At 42.0% G+C, this 24,759-nt stretch overlaps 1 protein-coding gene across 8 annotated transcripts in view; it reads left to right on the forward strand.

The window, feature by feature from the left end:
- KIF26A (kinesin family member 26A) overlaps window positions 1-24,759 on the forward strand; it is a 238,481-nt gene that overhangs the window by 149,863 nt on the left and 63,859 nt on the right. For 7 of the 8 annotated variants that reach the window (XM_058162818.1, XM_058162819.1, XM_058162820.1 and 4 more), the window contains one exon: window positions 17,041-17,198. In XM_058162818.1, the coding sequence (XP_058018801.1) occupies window positions 17,041-17,198 (158 nt within the window). Of the gene's footprint in view, window positions 1-17,040; window positions 17,199-24,759 lie in introns of those variants that run through there. The other variant, XM_058162825.1, reaches the window with a different exon arrangement.

Raw genomic sequence — 24,759 nt, forward strand, 5'->3', positions numbered from 1 at the left:
CCACAGAACTGGTAGTAACAAATTTTACATTTCACCCCTGGTGTAAACCACTGTTTTTAGATCTCTTCTCATTATTTCTAGGTTTTGGAATGATGAAATGACTCATGATAGCTGAAACTTTGTGAATGATAGCCAACTACTATTAATCTTTTCCTGCAATGTGCCCAGCTCTAAGAGAGTTTTTGTGCATATTCTTAGTCATGTAGGGCAGCAGTGAGATTAGTGCTGGTCAGTGCCCAAAAACTGCATTTTTGGTATCACTATCTTTCTCAATCTTGTCCCTTTTTTCCAACCTGTATTTATAAAGCTGAATAAACTCTGTATCTGTATATACCAGAAGGCTATCTTCTGTGAGCCATTCCTCACAGAAAAAAAAAAATCTCCATTGATATGACTGCTCCTTATTGATCTGCCCCACAAGGGGCACATAATATTAGTGGCTCTGAAGGTCTGTGATTCTGAAAAGTGTTTTTGACTCTGAAGCAAATCCCTATCCTCAGATCTTTGTGATTAAGGGTTGGTCGTACAGTAGAAGGATAATGAGCTATTGAAGTGAAGTGTGAGAGGAAAATTGATGTATTACTGTGTCTTGTCTCTTTAGGGTACGACCACCACCTCTTCATCTCAATCAATCCTAAACATGACTGAAAACAACAAAAAAACCTTGGTTATGGCATAAAGTTGTATTCATAATCTTAATGTAAGCTTTGCAGCTTACATTGGTAGCACCTGGTAGAGTAGCAGTGAAGGTCTTGCAAAGCTATCCAGATACCAGGGTGTGTATGAGCAAAAGTCAGAATTATGCAGGAAATGGTTTTTTCTGTGACAATTCAATCCAGCACAGAAATAGTATTGATACTTTTGAGGGGGAAGATTCTTGAAAATCTCATAAACAGCCCCAAAAAACCTCAACAAATGAATCATAGAAAACATCAATCCATAATTCTCACTTGAGGCACAAATGACCAGGTCAAATTGGATAGATTATACAAAATATGGCTCTCTAGAGAAGTCTACAGTGCTTGTAAAGGTAGATGAAAAGAGAACATGACCAGTAGCATGGTGGATGGACTCAGTCAGTGCTGCTTCAGGCATGCAAGTCACCAGTATGCAGAATTCTACTTGCTAACTTTGCCACTCTTAAGCATTTTTTTTAATATTCAAAAAATTGAAATAAAATTACATAACAAAAATTATGCAAGGGCCTGGTGGCTTATGGATATAGGTTCTGTTGATGGCTAAATGTTCATATGGGAATCAATCCAATCATTGATACAATATCTCTTTTTTAAAAAACGACTTTGTATGGTGCGCTGCATGCTGGCTGCCCAACTCAGAATGAAGAAGCAAGCAGAAAAGTGTGTTTATGAACTCTGGGGAGAAGTTTCTTCCATAGTGTGGAGACCACTATAGAGAAGGATCACTTCTTCATCTTCATCCCATTTAATTCATGGAAGGTGGGGACATTCAGCATCTCTTCTTGGAATGCATAGATGAACCACCAGTAGTTGGAACAAACTGTCCTGGTGTACATGAAAGCCAAGCTATATGATCTTTTTTTATGTCTTAAAACTAGGAGCTTAGATTGTATCTTGAAGCTTGATGGCAATTATTCCAATGATGGAAGCAACAATATTATAGTGCTAAATATTCTCATCCTTGTTAGCAGCTGTTCTAGAGTATTTTGGTATAATTGTGTTGCCTAAATCATCTCCAAAGGCAACTCCATATAGAATGCACTGCAATAACCTAATTGTACAGTGATGAGGTGAGTAATGGTTATTTATTTATTTATTTATTATTTAAATTTTTATACCGCCCTTCTCCCGAAGGACTCAGGGCGGTTCACAGCCAGATAAAAAATACACAATAATACAATATAAATACGATTAAAATACAATTAAAAAACTTATTAAATTGGCCAAGATTAAAAATTTAAGATAAAAACCCATTAAAAACCCATAAATTTAAAAACTAACCCAGTCCAGCGCAAATGAATAAGTGAGTTTTAAGCTCGCGACGAAAGGTTCGGAGGTCCGGAAGTTGACGGAGTCCTGGGGGGAGTTCGATCCAGAGGGCGGGAGCCCCCACAGAGAAGGCCCTTCCCCTGGGCGTCGCCAGATGACACTGTCGCGCCGACGGCACCCTGAGGAGTCCCTCTCTGTGAGAGCGCACGGGTCGGTGAGAGGTATTGGGTAGCAGCAGGCGGTCCCGTAAATAGCCCGGCCCTATGCCATGGAGCGCTTTAAAGACGTTCACCAACACCTTGAAGCGCACCCGGAAGGCCACAGGTAGCCAGTGCAGCCTGCGCAGGATAGGTGTCACGCGGGAGCCACGAGGGGCTCCCTCTATCACCCGCGCAGCTGCATTCTGGACTAACTGAAGCCTCCGGATGCCCTTCAAGGGGAGCCCCATGTAGAGAGCATTGCAGTAATCCAGACGAGACGTCACAAGGGCGTGAGTGACTGTGCACAAGGCATCCCGGTCTAGAAAGGGGCGCAACTGGCGCACCAGGCGAACCTGGTGGAAAGCTCTCCTGGAGACGGCCGTCAGATGGTCTTCAAAAGACAGCCGTTCATCCAGGAGAACGCCCAAGTTGCGCACCCTCTCCATCGGGGCCAATGACTCGCTCCCAACAGTCAGCCGTGGACTCAGCTGACTGTACCGGGATGCCGGCATCCACAGCCACTCCGTCTTGGAGGGATTGAGCTTGAGCCTGTTTCTCCCCATCCAGACCCGTACGGCTTCCAAACACCGGGACAGCACTTCGATAGCTTCATTGGGGTGGCCCGGTGTGGAAAAGTACAGCTGGGTGTCATCAGCGTACAGCTGGTACCTCACACCGAAGCCACTGATGATCTCACCCAGCGGCTTCATATAGATGTTGAACAGAAGGGGCGAGAGAATCGACCGCGGCACCCACAAGTGAGGCGCCGGGTGACCTCTGCCCCGTCAACACCGTCTGCGACCGGTCGGAGAGATAGGAGGAGAACCACCGATAAACGGTGCCTCTCACTCCCAATCCCTCCAACCGGCACAGCAGGATACCATGGTTGATGGTATCGAGAGCCGCTGAGAGGTCTAATAGGACCAGGGCAGAGGAACAACCCCTATCCCTGGCCCTCCAGAGATCATCCACCAACGCGACCAAAGCCGTCTCAGTGCTGTAACCGGGTCGGAAGCCGGACTGGAACGGGTCCAGATAGACAGTTTCGTCCAGGTGCAGGGGAAACTGATATGCCACCATACTCTCTACAACCTTCGCCGCGAAGCGAAGGTTGGAGACCGGACAATAATTACCTAAAACAGCCGGGTCCAGGGAAGGCTTCTTGAGGAGGGGCCTCACCACCGCCTCTTTCAAGGTGGCCGGAAAGACTCCCTCCAACAAGGAAGCGCTCGTAATCCACTGGAGCCAGCCTCGTGTCACCTCCTGAGTGGCCAGCACCAGCCAGGAGGGGCACGGGTCCAGTAAACACGTGGTGGCATTCAATCTACCCAGCAGCCTGTCCATGTCCTCGGGAGCCACAGGGTCAAACTCATCCCAGACAATATCACCAAGACGCCCCGTCCGAATTGCCACAATTTTGGTCCAGACTGTCCCGAAGCTGAACGATTTTATCGTATAGATAACCGTTAAACTCCTCAGCACGTCCCTGCAACGGGTCATCCCGCTCCCCCTGGTGAAGGAGGGAGCGGGTCACCCAAAACAGGGCAGCTGGGCGGTTATCTGCCGACGCAATGAGGGAGGAGGCGTAGCAACGCCTCGCTTCCCTCAGTGCCACTAGGTAGGTCCTAGTATAGGATCTAACTAGTGTCCGATCAGCCTCTGAACGGCTGGACCTCCAAGAACTCTCTAGGCGTCTTCTCCGGCGTTTCATCCCCCTCAGCTCCTCGGAGAACCAAGGAGCCGGTTGGGATCTGTGCCGGGTCAGAGGCCGCAGAGGCACGACACGGTCTAAAGCCCCAGCCGCAGCCCGTTCCCAGGCTGCGGCTAGTTCCTCTGCCGTGCCGTGAGCCAGACCCTCAGGAAGTGGCCCAAGCTCCGTCCGGAACCTCTCTGGGTCCATCAGGCGCCTGGGACGGTACCAACGTAATGGTTCCATCTCCCTGCGGTGTTGGGTAGCGGTCAGAAAGTCCAGGCGAAGGAGAGAGTGAAGGAGAGAGTTATAAAGTAATTCATTGTTCCTCAAGCCTTCCGCAACAATCTCCAAATATTTTGGGATTGGAATTACCAAGATTTCCAATCTACATAGGTTTTTGCTGACTGGAAATTTTTGTAATCTAATATATCTGAATCATCAAGACAGGAAGAGCTACTATTGATCCTTAGATTCTGTTCTCATTTTATTGTTGATCCTGAATATGTTTTGCTCTTTTCTCTGCAACCAATATACTTTACCATCATGTTCAAGAAAATATACAGATACTAAGTTTAATACTATGGTACCAGGTCACTTCATCGTATTATCACAAAAGTCTTAGAAAATGTTTCAATGACGGACATGATTTTCTTAAAATTTTATCCTCTGTCACCATAGCAAAACTTGTTTAACTGCTGACTTTAAGTGTGTTAATTGAGTAGTTAAAGATTTAGTAGAGTGATATGGATCATCTATAGAAATTGTTGTTTTCCTAATTAATTTATCTTGGCAAGCTGACTCCATTCTTCCATTTGACAGCTGGTGTATGGGTTTGTGAGATTTCTATTCCATTGAAGAAATCATGAAAGGAGAGATTCTGCTTTCAGTGCTTATTCTGGCATTGTTATGTTACCGGCATTTTATTTTTTAAAAAACAACAACAACATAGGTTTCTCTGATGTGGGCAATTAGTTTTGTTAGAAAAAGATATAGAGTCTCCCCTTGCTGAAAAGGAACTTTTTTTTTAAATGAAACTTCTTTATACAGTGAATTAATTATAGTTAGGTATTGTCTGCTTTGATTTACAGTAATTTCCAAGTTTTTAGATACATGACAACAAGGTTGTAATGAAGGCACTAGTCCTCAGAATACTTTTTTTGGATGATTGGAAACTTATCTCCTTTTTCAAACAGCATTGCAAATATCCAAGGCTAAAGATGTGGTGGGTGTGTCAAAATTTTCAACTTTCATTTTCCAAACATTAGGGGTGCTCAAAAGTTGTGACATGCCTTGAGGATTTTAAAGATCTTTTGGTTACTTTTAATATAATTTAGATGTGCTCAGTAAGTAACTGCATAAATATCATAACTTTTTAACATTTTGTTTGTTTCATAATGTGGGAAGCCAAAGTCAAGGATGTAATAAAGCAGCACAGTTTGAATTCAGTTGGCTTCAGAACAACTGAGATAGTATTAGAGACCCAGGAACTGACATAAAATAGTGAAGAGGAGGCCAACGTTTTGATGTTTGTGTGAACAAATTAGAGCAAAGTCATGGAAGCAGAAGAAAGGATGCAACAGCTTTTATTTCCAGCACTGGACTTAAAAAAAATTGAAGTTCTCAAGCCTGCACTCTCTCTCGGTTGGTCTGTTTAGACTTCCCGACTATTCAGAAGTACAGGTAGCCCTTGACTTGCAACCATTCATTTAGTGATTGTTTGAAGTTACAATGGCACTGAAAAAAATGAGTAATGACTGTCCCTTGCATTTGGGCCATTGCAGCAACCCCACAATTCAGATACATGGCAACCAGCATGTATTTATTACGTGATTTCCAGTTTCTACTTTCCCAGCCTGCTTCTGACAAACAAAGTCAATGGAGGAAGCTGAATTTGCTTTTACAACTGCACAATTCACTTAACATCTGGAGAGATCGCTTAACAACTGAGGCAAAAAAGTTATTGCATTTGGGCACTACTCACTTGACAATTGCCTTGCTTAACAACAGAAATTCTGTTCCCAGTTGTGGTCATAAATTGAAGTCTATAGAACAACAGGGTGAAAGTTTGTGCTTTCTAGTCTTTGATAAATTACATTCTGTGTGTTCCTGGTGCACCTCTTGGCTCAGAGGTACCATTGAATTTGGGATGGTGTCTGCAGAAGCAGGTGCTGGGGTAGTGAGATGTGTTTTTTTCCCATAATTCTATACTGGAGATTCTCTGTGTATTCAGAAACTTTCAGAGCTACCTTTTGCTTAACCCTCTGAGAACAAGCTAGTTATGAAGTCCAAACAGATTGTATATGGGAGGCATTACTGTCCTAGAGCAGGGGTCTCCAACCTTGGCAACTTTAAGACTTGTGGACTTCAACTCCCAGAATACCTCAGCCAGCTTTGCTGGCTGAGGAATTCTTGGAGTTGAAGTCCACAAGTCTTAAAGTTGCCAAGGTTGGAGACCCCTGTCCTAGAGCATCACTGTAAAAAAAAAGCTTTCTTGGTTTGTGTAAATAGGTTTGATCAGGAATTACTATAGAACAACCCCACCCCTTCAGTGTAGTGTTTCTGAATTGTGAATTAATTGGAATTCTTATTGAAATTATTGTCTACTTTTGCTCTTATATACGTTGCATAAATTAATCCTTACCGCAAGGAAATTAAGAGTATACAACATGTGTACACATATATTCATTCAAAGAAGAGCAACTAAGATGATTAAAGGCCTGGAGACTAAAATGAAAGAAGTACGGTTGCAGGATTTGGGCTTGGCTAGTCTAGAGAAAAGGACTAGGGTGGTGGGGACAGACATGATAGCAGTATTCCAGTATTTGAGAGGCTCCCACAAAGAGGAGGGGGTCAATTTATTTTACAAAGCACCAGAGGGCAGGACAAGAAACAATGAATGGAAACTAATCAAGGAGAGAAGCAACCTGGAACTGAGGAGAAACTTCCTAATAGTGAGGACAATTGACCAGTGGAGCAGCTTGCCTTCAGAAGCTGTAAGTGTTTCAGCACTGGCAGTTTTTAGGAGGAGACTGGACAGTCATTTGTCAAAATGGTATAGGCCAGATCTCCTGCTTGAGCCAGGGGTTGGACTAGAAGACCTCCAAGGTCCCTTCCATCTCTATTCTGATTCTGAGTTAAATGGAGGATGACCTTATTTTACTGATCCAGACTATTGTGGGGGCAACTGCAATGAAGAAGCCTAGTAAGGCTGACCAGCTCCTTGTTTATAGACTTCTTTATACAGGTAATCCTGGCACTCATTCAGGAACCATTCAGACTTTTCCAGCACTGAATGAATGATACTTAGAACTGGTTCTCAGAGTTCTGGCTGTTGCAGCACCCTTATGGTCATGTGATCATAATTTCCAACATTCTCTGGTGACATCCCACAAGCAAAATCAATGGGGAAATTAAATGTGAGATCCTTGTTTAATGACCTGTGCCATCCTCAGGTTATGATGGCAACTGGGACTCCTGGAATTGCCACTAAGTGATGCAGTCATGTGACATTGCACTTTACAGTGGCATCAGCAGTGGAGATTATGGTCCCAATTGCTCTCATAACTCATGGACTCCCTGTACTCAAGATGTTTGATTTCATTAATGTTTTACTTGTGTGGGAATCTGTGCCTGCAAAATTGTTTGCACATAGGCTTTTCCACTACAGATGGGCATTCCAATGCATGGACATCTAGTGGCAGTATCATGGTAATTCTTTCTTCAACACAGAATGATTGTCATAGTTCTACCACTAGATATTCAAATTTCAAATGATGCCTTCCTAAATGCAAATAAGACATGAAGGTTTCTGCTTACTTCTCTATAATAAACGCAGAGCAATCCTTGTGGCATACCATGAAAAGGCTCTTAACATGTTACTATAGGAGATGGCTGTAAAACATGATCTATGGCAGCAAAGAATGTAAAGTTTTGTGGCATCCTGGAGAGTGTTTAATTGCATTTGTGTTTCATTACAACACTGTCTCTTTATGGCTAAATTTATTTTAACTAATTAGTTTGAAATGTCAGAGTAGTATTTCAGATGACAGAAATACATATTATCTCATATAGTTTTTTTTTTATTCAAAAAGTTTTACAGAAAATTTCCTCCCCCTTTCCCCCACCTCCCCTCCCTCTCCCTTCACAACCCCCCTCCACCCCGACTTCCCAGAACAAGCACAAGGTATAGTTAAAAATAAAACAAACATATGCTAAAAAAAAATCGTCCCAACTTAATTATATCCCTACAATCATCAATTCCTAACTTCCCCCGAAAACAATCAAAAATAATACATCATAATCGTTCAAAGGCAGTCTGATAACTCTTAGTCTGATATCTACTTTGAATATAGTCAATCCATTTTTTCCATTCCTTTAAATATCTTTCTTGCGTATTGTCTTTCAAAAAGGCTGATATCTTCGCCATCTCAGCCAAATTGGCAACTTTCAATATCCATTCTTCTATTGTAGGTACTTCTTTTTTCTTCCAGTACTGTCCTATTAGTAATCTTGCTGCTGTTATTAGATTTAAAATCAATTTAGTCTCAATTACTGTACAGTCCGTAATAATTCCCAACAGAAAAAATTGCAGCAGGAACTTTATCTTCTTTTTCAAAACATTTTGTAAAATCCACCAAATTTTTATCCAAAAGGCCTTTATATCCTTACAAGTCCACCAAATATGAAAATATGTAACATCATCACAATTACATCTCCAACATTTTGCTTGCATATCTGGATACATACATGATAATTTCTTAGGCTCTAAATGCCATCTATAAAACATTTTATAAAAATTTTCCCTCAAATTCTGTGCCTGCGTAAATTTAACATTTCTAACCCAAATTTTTTCCCAAGTTTCCAATAATATTGGCTCCTGAAAATTTTGTGCCCATTTTATCATACAGTCCTTTACCAAGTCCCTTTCAGAATCTATTTCAAGTAACACATTATACAATCTCTTTATATTCTCCTGAGACTGATTTCTAATTTGCTTTACCAAATTTCCCTCGTTCTGCTCTATACCAATTTTCTGATGTTCCTTCCATCTAGCACGTAGTTGCTCATATTGAAACCAAGTATAATTTTTCCCTTCTTCTTTTAGTACGTGCAAAGATTTTAATTGCAAATTACCTCTTTCAGTATACAAAAGATCTTTATATGTAATCATTTCCTGATTCTGTTCTATATTTATATTCTCTATTGTATGTCTAGGACTTGCCCACATAGGAACCTTATAATTTAATTTATAAGAGTATTTTTTCCAAACACGCAGAAGAGCAGTTCTTAACACATGATTTTTAAAGGCCTTATCCACTTTTTTGTCATAAATTAAATATGCATGCCATCCATATAGCAAATCATAACCTTCTATATTCAAAATTCTTTCCTCTGTTAAATTAAACCAATCACTTATTGCAGAGAGAGCAGCTGCTTCATAGTATAATTTAAAATTGGGCATTTTTAAACCTCCCCTTTCCCGAGAATCTTTAATTATTTTCATTTTAACCCTAGTTTTTTACCTTCCCATATAAATTTGTTAATTCCCATCTATTATCTCATATAGTTGATAGCCCTAGTGAAAAATATGTATTGTGGCATCTGATCTAATTAAGCATTTTAAAAAGATTTCCTGGACATTTCTTAGAAAATACTTGAATGGGATTGTATTTTTCATATTGGTACATATACAGTAGTGGGCTTTTTAGATGGATCAAAAGAAGGTATTATAATTATAAATCAGTCTAGCTGGGGATACTATCTGAAGGATAGTATAGATCATGCCTGTCAAACTCATGGTGTCACATTGCTGTCACGTGACATTTTGCGATGTTTTTCTCATTCATGGAACGGGGGTGGGCGTGGCCTGTACGTGATGCATCCGGCCCTTGGGCTGCCAGTTTGATACCCCTGATATAGACCAGGGGTTAAATCCAGCAGATTCTGACAGGTTCTGGAGAACAGGTAGCAGAAATTTTGAGTTTGGAGAAAAGGCAAATACCGCCTCTGCCTAGCACCAGAGTAGGTTGGGAATAAGATTTTGCAATATCCTTCCCCCAGGAATGGAGATTTTGCAGTATCCTTCTCCTGCCACACCCACCAAGTCACACCACACCCACCAAGTCACGCCCACAGAATCGGTACTAAAAAAATTTGGATTTCACCACTGGTATAGATGATCCTTAAAAACCCATAATATGCACAGATCACAGAAGACAATAAGGATGGACATTTTTATCCCACTTTTCCTCCAAGGACCTTAAATACTTCAATCTCTTAACCCAGTTCTCCATTTTAGCTTCTCAATCTAAACCACCCAGTTGTGACTATTCTTGGATTGGGAGCTGCTGCTCATTGTCATACACACCTTAATCACATCAGAATTGGACTACTGCAATATTTTGTATATGGGGCTGTCCTTGAAAAGCATTTGGAAGCTTCACCTGGTCCAGAATTCAATAGCATTTACAGTTTTGGGTACATCACAATATGCCCATGTAATACTTGTTATGTGAGCTACATTGGCTTCTAGTAGGTTTCCAGGAGTAATTCAAGGTATTGGTTGTCAGTTTCAAAGCCCTGTGTGGCACGGTTACTTGTGGTTACCTTTTTTTCTGCATTTTTGCCTCATATTTTAAAACGAAACAAGGTTTTTTTGACTTGGCTCTTTTAGCTGCATGCAACTGTTATGTGCTACCAATGAGACTATTTGGCAAGTTCTTCTTAAAACAGAAGATGCTTGAAGAGATGTGAAACTGAGAAATAATTCTTGACAGTTATAACACAGGCAGATAAACAATTCTACCAGGCACCAATAATTCTGTAACACAAAACCATTCTGTTTGTAGTGTTCTATCTTCTCATGCTTGTCAGATGGTTTAACAGTACATTACCTGTAACAAAGATTTTATGCATTATTCGTGTTATGTTTCTCTGGTCATGCTTTGAATCTTGCTTAGTGTTGCATATGACTTCTTTTTATTACTTATTATGGGCTGTACAGAATACAGGAAAGATGAGTAAAATAGCTTGTCAGATAGACATTTATTTATTTATTTATTTATTTATTGTTTGAATTTATATACCGCCCTATCTCCCAAAGGACTCAGGGCGGTTCACAGGCATATAAAAACATCAATATACAAATTAAAACAATCATTAAAAAACTTATTCTACTGCCCAATTAATTAAAAGTAAAAAATATAGATATTAAAATCAATTTAAAAACCCCTCTAAATTTAAAATCTAAAAAACTAAGCCAGTCCTGCACAGATGAATAAATGAGTCTTGAGCTCGCGACGGAAGGTTCGAAGGTCCGGAAGTTGACGGAGTCCTGGGGGGAGTTCGTTCCAGAGGGCGGGAGCCCCCACAGAGAAGGCCCTTCCCCTGGGCGTCGCCAGACGACACTGCCTAGCTGACGGCACCCTGAGGAGTCCCTCTCTGTGAGAGCGCACGGGTCGGTGAGAGGTATCTGGTCGCAGTAGGCGGTCCCGTAAATAACCCGGCCCTATGCCATGGAGCGCTTTAAAGGTGGTCACCAAAACCTTGAAGCGCACCCGGAAAGCCACAGGTAGCCAGTGCAGACCGGCGAGGGTAGGTGTTATACCGGAGCCACGAGGGCTCCATCTATCACCCGCAGCCGCATTCTGGACTAACTGTAGCCTCGGATGCCCTTCAAGGGAGCCCCATGTAGAGGCGTTACAGTAATCCAGGCGAGACGTCACGAGGGCGTGAGTGACCGTGCATAGGGCCTCCCGGTCCAGAAAGGGGCGCAACTGGCGCACCAGGCGAACCTGGTAGAACGCTCTCCTGGAGACGGCTGTCAAATGATCTTCTAGAGACAGCCGTTCATCCAGGAGGACGCCTAAGTTGCGCACCCTCTCCATCGGGGCCAATGACTCGCCACCGATGGTCAGCTGCGGATTTAGCTGACTGTACCGGGACGCCGGCATCCACAACCACTCTGTCTTGGAGGGATTGAGCTTGAGCCTGTTTCTCCCCATCCAGACCCGTACGGCCTCCAGACACCGGGACAGCACTTCGATGGCTTCGTTGGGGTGGTCCGGTGTGGAAAAGTACAGCTGGGTGTCATCCGCGTACAGCTGGGACCTCACACGAACCCACTGATGATCTCACCCAGCGGCTTCATATAGATGTTGAACAGAAGGGGCGAGAGGATCGATCCCTGCGGCACCCCACAAGTGAGGCGCCTCGGGGCCGACCTCTGCCCCCCTGTCAACACCGACTGCGACCGGTCAGAGAGATAGGAGGAGAACCACCGATAAACGGTGCCTCCCACTCCCAATCCCTCTAACCGGCGCAGCAGGATACCATGGTCGATGGTATCGAAAGCCGCTGAGAGGTCTAATAGGACCAGGGCAGAGGAACAACCCCTATCCCTGGCCCTCCAGAGATCATCCACCAACGCGACCAAAGCCGTCTCCGTGCTGTACCCGGGTCGGAAACCGGACTGGAACGGGTCTAGATAGACAGTTTCATCCAGGTGCAAGGGAAACTGATATGCCACCATACTCTCTACAACCTTCGCCGTGAAGCGAAGGTTGGAGACCGGACGATAATTACCTAAAACAGCCGGGTCCAGGGAAGGCTTCTTGAGGAGGGGCCTCACCACCGCCTCTTTCAAGGCGGCCGGAAAGACACCCTCCATCAAAGAAGCGCTCGTAATCGCCTGGAGCCAGCCTCGTGTCACCTCCTGCGTGGCCAGCACCAACCAGGAGGGCACGGGTCCAGTAAACACGTGGTGGCATTCAGCCTCCCCAACAACCTGTCCATGTCCTCGGGAGCGACAGGGTCAAACTCATCCCATAAAATGTCACCAAGACCACCCTCAGCCGTCTCACCCGTATCACCGCAATCTTGGTCCAAACCATCCCGAAGCTGAACGATTTTATCGTATAGATAACCGTTAAACTCCTCAGCACGTCCCTGCACCGGGCCACCCCGCCCCCCCTGGTGTAGGGGGGAGCGGGTCACCCGAAACAGGGCGGCTGGGCGGTTATCTGCCGATGCAATGAGGGAGGAGGCGTAGCTATGCCTCGCTTCCCTCATTGCCATTAGGTAAGCCCTAGTATAGGACTTCACTAGTGTCCGATCAGCTTCTGAATGGCTAGACCTCCAGGAACTCTCTAGGCGTCTTCTCCGGCGCTTCATCCCTCTCAGCTCCTCAGAGAACCAAGGAGCCGGTTGGGACCTGCGCCGGGTCAGAGGTCGCAAAGGCACGACCGGTCTAAGGCCCCGCGCGGCCCGTTCCCAGGCCGCAACAAGTTCCTCAGCCGAGCCGTGAGCCAGACCCTCAGGAAATGGCCCAAGCTCCGTCCGAACCCCTCCGGTCCATCAGGCGCCTGGGACGGAACCAGCGTGTCGGCTCCGTCTCCCTGCGGTGAATGGCGGTCAGAAAGTCCAGACGAAGAAGAGAGTGATCTGACCATGACAAAGGTTCAATGACTATTTCCTTTAAGTCCAGATCTCTCAACCACTGACCAGAGACAAAAATCAGGTCCAGGGTGCCACCCCCAATGTGAGTAGGGCCATCAATTACTTGGGTCAGGTCCAAGGCCGTCCTGGAAGCCATGAACTCCCGAGCTGCCGTCGATGACGAGCCGGACGATGGCAAGTTAAAGTCCCCCATGACAAAAAGTCTGGGGGTCTCAACTGCCACCCGGCCCAGCACCTCCAGGAGCTCGGGCAGGGCAGCTGTCACGCAGCAAGGAGCCAGGTACGTGATCAGCAAACCCATCTGGCACCTATGGCCCCATCTCACAAGAGGATTCGCACCCGGCAATCTGAGGTACAGTGGTCTCCTCGGCTCTAGACTTTCTCTAATCACAACCGCCACCCCCACCCCTACCCTGGGCCTCGGCTGATGGAATGCACGGAAACCCGGCGGGCACATCTCAACAAGGGGCACACCCCCTTCAGTGCCCAGCCAGGTTTCCGTAACGCCTATAAGGTCCGCAGCGCCCCCCTGAATAAGGTCGGATACTAGGGGGGCCTTATTAACTACGGACCGTGCGTTGCATAACATCAGCCGAAGGCCCAGGCTCTGGGGGTCATGACCATCCGGGGAACGGGAAAAGGACGGGGGATCGGGGCGCGCGACCGCTTGCAAACATCGGGTGCGCGCCCCCCCAAAACGATATGATCCTCCCCTTCCGCCATATCTGCCCTCTCACTTACCGTGGGAATCAGGCCGCCTCACCAACAGGAACGCAATCTCCCCTAACCTCCGAACCTATTAAAAACCGTCACGAGCAGGCGCAAGGACTGGCTCCCCTCCCGACGGGCTACCCCCAACGCCCGCCTTAACCCTCCCACCCCTTAAAAAAGCCCTATCTAAAAACCCCCACAGGCTCTTTTTTTTCGCATGCCACCTCTGTGGGTCCCAAGACCCGTCATTGAGGCCGGCCCTTGATAATGCAGCGGGCCATTCCTGCGGGGCGGGGCACTGCAGGCGCAAGAGTTCCAAGGCAGAATATCGCATAAATAAATAAGTTAAAAGCATACACAGGAGAGAGCAGACGACGTGAAGTAGCAAAGTAATGTCTGGGGTGGCAAGGTGTAATGCCAAGTCCGGGTGGATACCCATCTGCCCAATGTCTTCAGATGGTGGCTGGCTTAAAGCTGATACAAGATGGTATAAGTCGCAGACATGAGGGGTTTGCAAACATACGACAGCACAATAGGCTTAGATCAGCCTTCTGTAATTAGGCACTCTCCCAGAAATGTTGTACTGCAGCTCCCATCAGACCTGGATCAGGATGGCTACAGATGATGAGAATTATAGCTCAACATATCTGGAGAGCATCAGGTTCAGAAAGGCTGGATTAAACAATCTGTTCAATTGATGTAATCCAAAGCATGGCAGCTTCTAAATTTTGCAGATGACAGTTTGTAAATTGTCTTGTAAATGTCCTTCTGTTCTGTTTGTAATTTTTGATTCTCCAGTAATAACTCTTCCAGGATCTTTTGCCATCATTTGTGAGTGGCCAGAGCTGCACAGGCCTTTTAAATTTCTTCTTAAGTAATCCCTTTCTCTTGTCTCTTACTTATAACCGGAAATACAGTTATCTCACAGTCTTTGAGAAACAGGACACTTCCACACATTTCTGATTCCTTCACTAACCAAGTTCAAAAGCAACTTGTTGTCTTTGCTAATCCCACAGTCTTTTCAAGTCACTCTCCTCTAGTTGACTAATAGGAGGATGTAAAATATATAGCTTATTGCTTTTTTAAAATAGCAACTTGCTATTTTATAAATGATACATTAAGTGTTGTATCATTGTGTTAAATTGTACCCTATGACCATCATTTGTGTTGTAAATGTTGTACCTTGATGAAGGCATCTTTTCTTTTATGTACACTGAGAGCATATGCACCAAGACAAATTCCTTGTGTGTTCAATCACACTTGGCCAATAAAAATTCTATTCTATTCTATTCTATTGCTGTGATGCTGAAAGGATAGCTTGCTATCCATTTTGGAACCTGGTGCTTTTCTCAGTAGCTTTAAGTATGGTTGGAGGTTGTCACAGAGTCTGGAGTGGTGGAGAGGGGGAGAAGCATTCTAAATAATAACTGCATAAAAGGCTCAAGAACAGATAGTTGAAGACTGCCTGTGAGTTAGGAAGATGGTCCTGGAAAATTCCTGGTTAGGAAAATTCTCCTCACTTAGGTGAGGAAAGAAAATGAATTGCTGGTAACTCCAGTCTTATAGAGATTCCGGGAAAGAAACACCTCTAGCAGCATAGTGGCCTGTCCATGGAAGGGAAAACAGTATTTTTTGTCAATTCTCATCCTACTTCCTTTGGCTAGGTTGCAAGGCATAGAGGAATGCTTGCAATGATTTTTTGCAGAGGCAAAATATAATTGAAGATACGTTTTAAAGTAAAAAAATTTCTGACCTTATGCAAGTTAATTAATCAGCCAATCTATTAATCTAAGGGTAGCTGTGAAAGGTGACTCATGAAACTTTCAAATCCCTTTCCTTTTGAGGTCCTGTAAATAAAATATTGTATCTGCTACAGCTCAGAGCAGGATTAATGCAAATTTTCACCAACATAAATTTGGTAGAACATCCAACATAGCAGATGGAATGATTGCAGTCTTTATGTCTTGCACTTGCTCTCTCTCTCACCCACACAGTCATAAATAAGTAATTTTGGGCTCACCATGGTTGAGAAAGATATAAATCAAATCAACTGCTGGACATAGATGATGGTAGGAGAACACAGGTATGGAACTTATTTGAAGCCATGCAACAACATGATATGGATCTTTCAAAGTCTCACAGGCATCTTTTGATTTCCATCAAGATATCACAATTCTTTTTCTTTTCATTAAAATGTTTTTGTCTCTTTGTTTAGATATTTTTAAAAGATCTATGTTTGCTATATTTCCTAAACAGTTGCACTTGCTATTTGATGCTGCTGTTCCCTTTCATTAAGTTCTATTTTCTACGTTCTACCTTTACCCGCCCCCCATTTTGTTGGCGTACCAAAGCTTGTAAGTACATTGGTAGGAATTGCCTCATATATGTCCCAGGATATATCCCCAAACAGCATGATTTCAGATAAGTGTCACTTACTACTATTATCACAATTAGTTTATTCATTTAAATAGTACTTTAGCATGCAAAAGGTCAGTCCAGTTTTTTCCCAATCTGCATCTTCCAGAAGTGTTGAAATTGGACGTCACAGAATTCTGTGGTAATAGTAGTAAGTGATATGAGTAGGCAACTAATCAATTCTGTCTTTATCAATGATTATTTCAAAAAGCCTTTTATTTATCTTAAATCATGCTGCTAATTGTAATGTATATATTTAATAGAATTAATACCATTTTTGTGTAACTGCTATTGCGTAATACTTAAATATTCAATATCATCTTAAACAAGTGAGAACTATTGCATGTAAAATAGCTCCCTTCAGTCCTACCTAGAGGGGCAAATTATGAGGCATGCTGGAAACTGCAGTTCTGCAATAGGCTTCTCAGTCTGGCTCTAGTTTCTCATAGTGATGTTTAGTTTTAATTATGCCCTCTGTAGCATTTGGACTTCCTTCTAATTTTCATATTATTTGAAAACCGTCCTGATAAATGCTTCATCTTAATAAAATATTTTAAATTACACTGTTTTGAAATTAAATTAATTTAATTTTTCATAGGAGCCTACAGCAGGAGAGTGTGGAAAAGAAGGTTCTAATTTTCAAGTTACCTCAGGACAAAACAACTGTGACCAGATGGGGACTGGCAGTTCCCAGAGTTTGGTTGCTCCTGCTGGCGCCTCCACAGGTACTTCAGCAGCAGCTTCTTTCTTCATAAGGTAATACTGCTGCACTGTATATTAAATGGCGGCAAACCAAATGTTCTTAAACTTCCTTCCTTTCAGGGATTGCTCAGGTAATTGAATGCAGTGAGGCTGTTTGGATAACGTAATTATTATACATGGCAGCACAAGTCTGAAACCCCTAGTGAGGGGAAAAAGTAGCTACAGGAAATTGTGGGAAGAAACTGATGGCAAAATTAAATTCCTCGTTCTACCCACTGTGTATCTGTTGGAAATCCTGCCTTTTTGGCCTTGCTTTGTCCCCCCCCCAAAAAAAACCTCACCTCCCTGTGTTTTAAAAGTGTATAATTCTACTTGCCGACAACATTGATTCTCCCATCCTCTTTATTTGTAGGGTTTACAGTGAATTCCTTTTCTTCCAATCATCTTGGAGAAATTTTGTGATTTTTCTTAACAAGAGCTCTTAGCAATTGTATCACAAGATAATGTAAGTCGCGGCATTCTTTATGAGAATTGTAACAATTAACAACAATAGGAAACAAACAAACAAAAAAGGGGATTACTCATCTAAATAAGTTTTCTTATGGACCTCACTGATGATGAAGTAGGAGCCTTTTGTAAGATTTTCTGAATCAGAAGCTTTGGAAAAGACTGTGCATTCAGAAAGTCTAGGTTCCAGGATAAATTAGAAAAGACTACCCTTTAAAATTTGGAATATAAAGAAATAGAGGTTAAGACACTAGACTAGAAACCAGGAGACCATAGGTTTTTATCCCACTTTAAGCCCAAAAAGCAGCTGGGTGAATTTGGGCCAAGTTGCTCTCTGTGTACACCCTAGGATAGTGATGGCTAACCTTTTCCGGACCAAGTGTCCAAATGCGTGTTTGCGCACTTGAACCCCAAAATGCAACACGTGTGCAGCCCCTGTGCATGCGCCCTGCCCCCTTACATGCACACGTGGCTCCTGGCACAGGCCCTGTTCCCCCGTGCATATGCGCTCCCCCGGCATGCCCCCCCCGCATATGCGCACACCCATGGAAAATTTGTGTTCTACGAAACCAGTCTTCAATGCCAGAAATGTTGGGGATTGCTGGTTTAAACAACCTTCACACAGTGATACATAAGCAATTATTTTGCTTTTTGCATGGCATTAAATAAAATAATAAATTTGGCCCCCATTTTTGGTGTGTTGCATGATGCTCTCTGTATATGTTGTATGTCAGGTACTAGGAAGAGCAACTTCTCTAGTCAGCTTACGCAAAGTCTAGGATGGGGCCCTTTGGCATGATTCTTCTTCCTGCTAATCTGCAAAAGAGAAAGTATGCCTGAATAATATTCTGTATTGTACATTTGAAAGCCATTATTTTAATCTCACACTGATTCCCTCTGTCTTTTTATAGATAATATCCAAGTTATCTATGTAACTTGGAAAGAAGTTACTTTGTTACTTTCCATAAATGCAGAATATGCATCCATTTTGAAAAACCATTTAAAAATGGTTGCTTAAATTCATCAGACTGAATTATGTACTGGTGTTATATTTGATATTTTTATTCTTTTGCTTCAAAAGCAGGGGTGAAATGCTACCAGATCGTACCGGTCTGGGAGAACCGGTAGTAAAAAAAAAGCTATCAGTTCGTCTGAACCAGTATTTCTGACGATCAGCTGTGCTGCGCGATTTATATTCACTAGAAATCAGGAAATCCTGCTTTCTAGCAGATCTAAATCACATGGCACAACTGTTCCCCCCCTCGCTGTTGTGCTTACCTTCAAAAGGCTTTTTTTTCTCCACGTGAAGCATGCACTGCACATGCGCATGCACGCAGCATGCATTTGGCGTGCACTGCACATGCACGTGGGCAGCACATGTTTGGTGTGTACTGCGCATGCGTGGGCAGCGAACCAGTAGCAACCTATGTAGGATTTCACCACTGCTCAAAAGCAATAGGTATAGAAAACAGAAGCAGAACTTAGTAAATTTATAATTAAGGATGATTAATAAAATAGAGGTAAATGTATATATATATACATATAAGTATAATATCATCATCATCATCATCATCATCATCATCATCATCATCATCATCATTATTATTATTATTATTATTATTATTATTATTATTATTATTAGATTACATTTGATTACAGATTAAATTGTATAGAATGACCAGAAGTGAAGATTATATTGTATATATTATGAAAATAATGGCTATAATTAAGGTGTATAATATTACGTGTATTCAAAAGAGATTTGATACTGACAGAACACTGTCGTTGCAGAAATGGAAACATAATGTATAATTAAAAGAAAATGTATAATAAAAAATAATTTATACATAAAAAAGGAATAGGTATTATGTCTCTTTGTCTTCTTGCTTCCCCCTACCCACTCTTCTCTTTTCTTTTCTTTTCTTTTCTTTTCTTTTCTTTTCTTTTCTTTTCTTTTCTTTTCTTTTCTTTTCTTTTCTTTGCACAGGAACACTTTAGAATAACTGGTGCCAAGATAATATTTTAAAGAGAAAGTAAATTCCTGAATTCTTCTATATCAGGGGTGTCAAACTGGATCCCATTGTGGGCCGCATCAGGAGTTTGTTTGCCCTTGGGGGGCTGGGGTGGGCATGGTCTGGTCATTATGGCTGTCTGGGTAGGTGTGGCTGGGCCTGTGGCAACAGGGCCTAGTCCCTCGACATCTCTGGGATGGCCTCGTGGACCAACTCCACAACTTATCGCGGGCAGCATGTGTCAGCCCTGGAAGCCATCTTTTCTTTGGATTTTCAGGGCTGCCACCTTTAGTGCTGTGGGAAGCTGGGATTGGGGGATTGTATAGAGTTGGGAAGATAACTAGCCATAATAAAATTCTTTTCTCTGAGAGTCAAGGACATTCTGCCTTGCACCTGGAGTGGTGTGAGAGGCATGCCTGGGAGGCATTTCCAGTTGGGATGATGCATTGATTTGACCATGTGATGGACATGTGGGTGCAGGGGAAGGGACTTGGACTTTCTTTTGGGTGGGGAAAGCCTGGAAGCTTTCAGATTCGGGTTTTCCCAGATTTGCCAATATGACATCTTTAATGGAGCGTTGAGGAAATTCTAGCCAGAGTCTTCTTTCATTGGGGGTATTACTTGGAGCCCTGACAGCATGTTTGACATGTCTGCTCTATATCTTCTGGTTGGACATATCAGTTGAGAGTTGGGGGTGGGGGGCTCTGAGATTTACTATGTCTGGATGCTGTACACCAGATTGGGGTAAGCTACTGATGGAATTTGGATGAACAAAATGAAATGTTTACAACATTGCAGCCTTACACAACCTTGTCTTGATTGTGTTCTGCTTATATATGAACATTCTTTTGTAGTGTTGAAAATAAGTCTGTTCAGTAATATGTATGTTCTATTCCTTCAGTTTCCTAATTGAATATTAGGAAAACATCAACATGGAAATAATTATCCAGAGAGGTCATGGGTTCCCTTTCACAGGTTATGTGGAAATGAAGGCTAGGCAACCATCTGTCAGGGATGTTTTAATTTGGATTCCTGCATTGAATTACATTGGATGGAGAGAGAGAGAAAAAAAACCCTTCCAAGTTCAATTCTATAACTCAAATGCCCAGAGCAGCACTTAGTTGCTTTATCTTTAAAGAAAACCTTTTAGTACACTTATTTCTAGAATTAGATCTTCAGTCATATTTGTATGCTTCTGAGTTTTCAGATTAAAGAATCTAATTATTTGCTAATGAACAATAATGATACATATAAACTGAGGGTCACTCTCCTATTACAGGCACCTGGTGGTTTGCTGATAACCATTTGGCCATTAGATTGACCATAAAATACAGTCAATAATTGAGGTGACTGAGAACAGAGATCTTACCATTTTAAACCTGACAAGACAGCTTGTCAGGACTCGGGGTACTGATTGAACAGTGACTGAGCATATGATTAGGCCATTGGAGCAGTAATGAAATGGCAACAAAAGCATTGCAACATTAGTACAACTGCTAAATGACTAATGTGCTTTACTTCCAAGGCTCAGGCACTTCAATTAGTTCTAATAAATTGTTCACTTGGCTATTCATTGTGAACAGTGGGTAGCACTGTGTAGGAAGCTTTGGATTGTTTTGTATGCCATTTCGGGATAATGATGGGATAGTGGCAGTGGGAAGGATAGTTTCCTTTCCTTGTGTTCTTCCAGATGAGTAACTTCTAGTAGTACTACTAATCAAAAGGCATTATGCAGTTGCTTCATTTTCCTTTCCTTAATAAGTTTTCAGGAATAGGAAGAAAAAGATAAGTATTACAAATATGGAACATAAAAGTTTTGTGCTTGAGGCATGGCAATTGCACAATAAACATCTCTCCTTGAACTATCTGTTGATATTTGGATCATAAATAATTATTCTTGGACAACCCAAATGTGTGCCTTTATTCTTAGTTTTGCACATAATGACTTATTGAAAGTCATTATGTGTTATATAGACTTACAGTATGCATTAGATGTGCATTCTCTAGAGGCTTCTTATAAAAGCTAAGTAGGAATAGGTTCCAGGAGCTCCTGAATTACAGCTTCTGCCTTTTTTCACCATTGGATGCATGATGTAAATTACTGGTAATTGTAATTTCCACACTTTTTATATATAAAGTAAATAAATATAATTATATTACCATAGCCAATTTAGTGTGGTAGTTAAGGCACTAGGCTAGAAACCTGGAGGCTGTAATTTCTAATCCTGCCTCAGGTACAAAGGCAGTAGGTTGACTTTGGACCAATCACTTTCTTTCATCCCTAGGAAACAAACAATGATCATCCACTTTTGAAAACACTGCCAAGAAAACTACAGGCACTTGTCCAGGCAGTCACCAGAAGTTAATACTGACTCAAATCTCAACCAACCAATCAATCAACCAACCAACCAACCAACCAACCAACCAACCAACCAACCAATCAACCATAAAGTGGTTTTCTTAAAATTATTGCTCTTTCTTAGTAAAATATAGATAGGCACTTTATGTCATATTAACGGGCACCATTTGTAAAGTGCATGAACTTTGTTTACCAGCCAAGGTGGCCTAATATTAAATCTATTGTTGGTCTTTCAAGACTTCAGATAGATGAATCTAGAGTTTAGCATAGTCCTACTGTATGATATGTTTGTAATCAGCAATAAAGAGACTGATTTAGGTTTTTTGAAAAGAAATGTGCATGTTGTGCTATTTATATTTGTGTATATACACATAGACAGGTACATATTAACTTAAACATTCATGACATATAAAGATTAGTCAAAACCCTTGTAACCATTAGCATATTTTCTCTACTGTCCTTCATAGCTGATATCTCCTTTTAGGAGTGCACACTTTTCATTTTCACCCCTTCCCCATCTTAACATTCATACATTATTTAATACAATGAAAAATGTGAACTGCCTTTTGTCTTTCTGAACTGCTTGCTGTCCAGGCTTTTGTGATGTGACCTTGGTTTGTAACCATAGAAACGTGTTAAAAGCATCAGCCTAAAAAAACAACAACCAAAAAAGAAACAGTAGTTTGGAATGACAATTCCATGAAAGGAGGTCATGATATATTAACAACAATAAAAGCATATATTATGTCTAACCTGTTAAACCTGATTATTCTGTGATGAGCAGCACTTTCAGAATGTTCATCAAGATAGAGGAAGACAGAAACATATTGTACATTTTAATAACAGCCTTTTTTGAAATATATGAAACCAAATTTTGGAAAAATGTCATCTCAAGTCTTGCTTTAGCTCGTAAAACAAGCATTATTTCCTTGTTGAGTTGCTGATATAGTCCTCCAATTTTCTATATTTAATAGTTAGAAATGTTTACTCATCCTGATCATTCTAGGAATAATGGCAGTTCAGCTCAGTGTAGAGCTGACATGATGCAAAGCTATCTAGACAGATGGAGAATGCATAACTGAGTCTGTAGTTATGTAGGTCAGTACAAGCTAATGGATTCAGTGACTCATCAGATACCAACTTATTTCTCTAACAACTTGCATATAAAATTACTGGAGGCTATAGAAAGAAGTCAAGGTTTTTAAGGGAAATTTATATGGGCATTGTTTAGCTACTGCAGAGGTAATGGAGAAGTCTCTTTGAATGAAGTGTGATACCAAATAAAGATCAGATTTATCATGTAATAAAGCTACCCCTGTAATGAGTATTTATTTTCAATGATGTGTCCAGGAAATAAGGGCTTAAATTTATCATGAGATGCACTACAATATGATTGGACAAATTTTATTTTCTTCTGTGTGGAAGTGCATTGTAGCGAAATGCTTTGCTCCATGAAAATAAAAAGTAATACTAGTTCAGATTAGTGTAAAGTTTGATTATGCTAAATAATCAAGTACACAAAGTCCTCATATTTTCTTAAATGTTTGTGAAGATGTTGATGAATTGTCAATTTACTCTGACTGTAGTAAGATAGGATTATGTTCTTCCAGCATGATTTGATCATTTAGAAATGGGAGAGGATAACACTGGTTTTGAGTTTTCTTTCTTATGTAAGTCCAACACCTTTGCTTAGTGCAAAAGTGCATCACCAATTCTTGATGGAATGTCAAATCCATTGTCTCTTATATCTGTTCATTTATTTGAAAATTTAGTTACATTTTTAAATAGAGAAAACATTACTCGATAATAAATGAGTTTGACCTAAGCAGTTTATTAGTTATTGCAATGTCTGATATGAGAAAAAACATATTTCAAATCCTTTACTTGTATAAACCTGTTTGAGTGACCTTGAGCAGATCAACCTATCTCAAAGAGTTGCTATGATGCTGAAACAATATTCTGGTATCGTCATAGGCAGTTCAAGATAACAATGTATAACAAAAATATTCTTTTTTCATCAATTTCAAATTGCACACTGCATGACTACTCATGCATAGATTTACTGGCCTTTACAGATCAGCATTCGTTGATTCTGGAAGAGAAAATTGTCCTTGGGTATTTGCGAAACAATTAGCCATTTGGGATATTGCTCTAGCATCCTGTGTGGATTACTGAGGGAATAATTAATGTTTGTTAGACTCTTTCCTGCTGTTGACTTTTGTCACCTTCAGATCAAAGGGTTCTACCAATCTGCTTTTGACAAACAAATTGGGGTGCTTCTAATATATGCAGGAATGGGTGACTGACTACAAGCTCCACAGGACATTACATGCTAGTTTTGAGGGAAATAATGACTATATGCCTCCTTGATTGGCTAGTTTTGTTACTTAATGATTCTTCAGAAAAAGAGTGAATAATTTTTTCATGTTCCATGCTTGTGCTCTCTAGATTAAAGCTTGGATGGGCTGTGTGATATGAAAGCTCCTTGTTGTGGCTCCAGCCCCCACCCCCAGCCTGGCCCCCTGCCAGAAAGTGACTCAGAGAGTGAGGGGGAAGGGCCGTCAGAGCTCCCCTCTGCAGGGCCGGCCTCTCTGGCTCAGCTTCAGGAGCCAGAGGCAGGCCAGGTGGAGGAGGTGACGAGGCCTCTGTCTCCTGTATCCCCCCCGCCCAAACAATGCTTCCAGACCCATCTGTGGACAATCAGTCCTGGTTAGATCCCTGGTTTCATAGACAAGAG

Source organism: Ahaetulla prasina, chromosome 1, assembly GCF_028640845.1.
Source record: "Ahaetulla prasina isolate Xishuangbanna chromosome 1, ASM2864084v1, whole genome shotgun sequence".
Taxonomy (NCBI): Eukaryota; Metazoa; Chordata; class Lepidosauria; order Squamata; family Colubridae; genus Ahaetulla; species Ahaetulla prasina.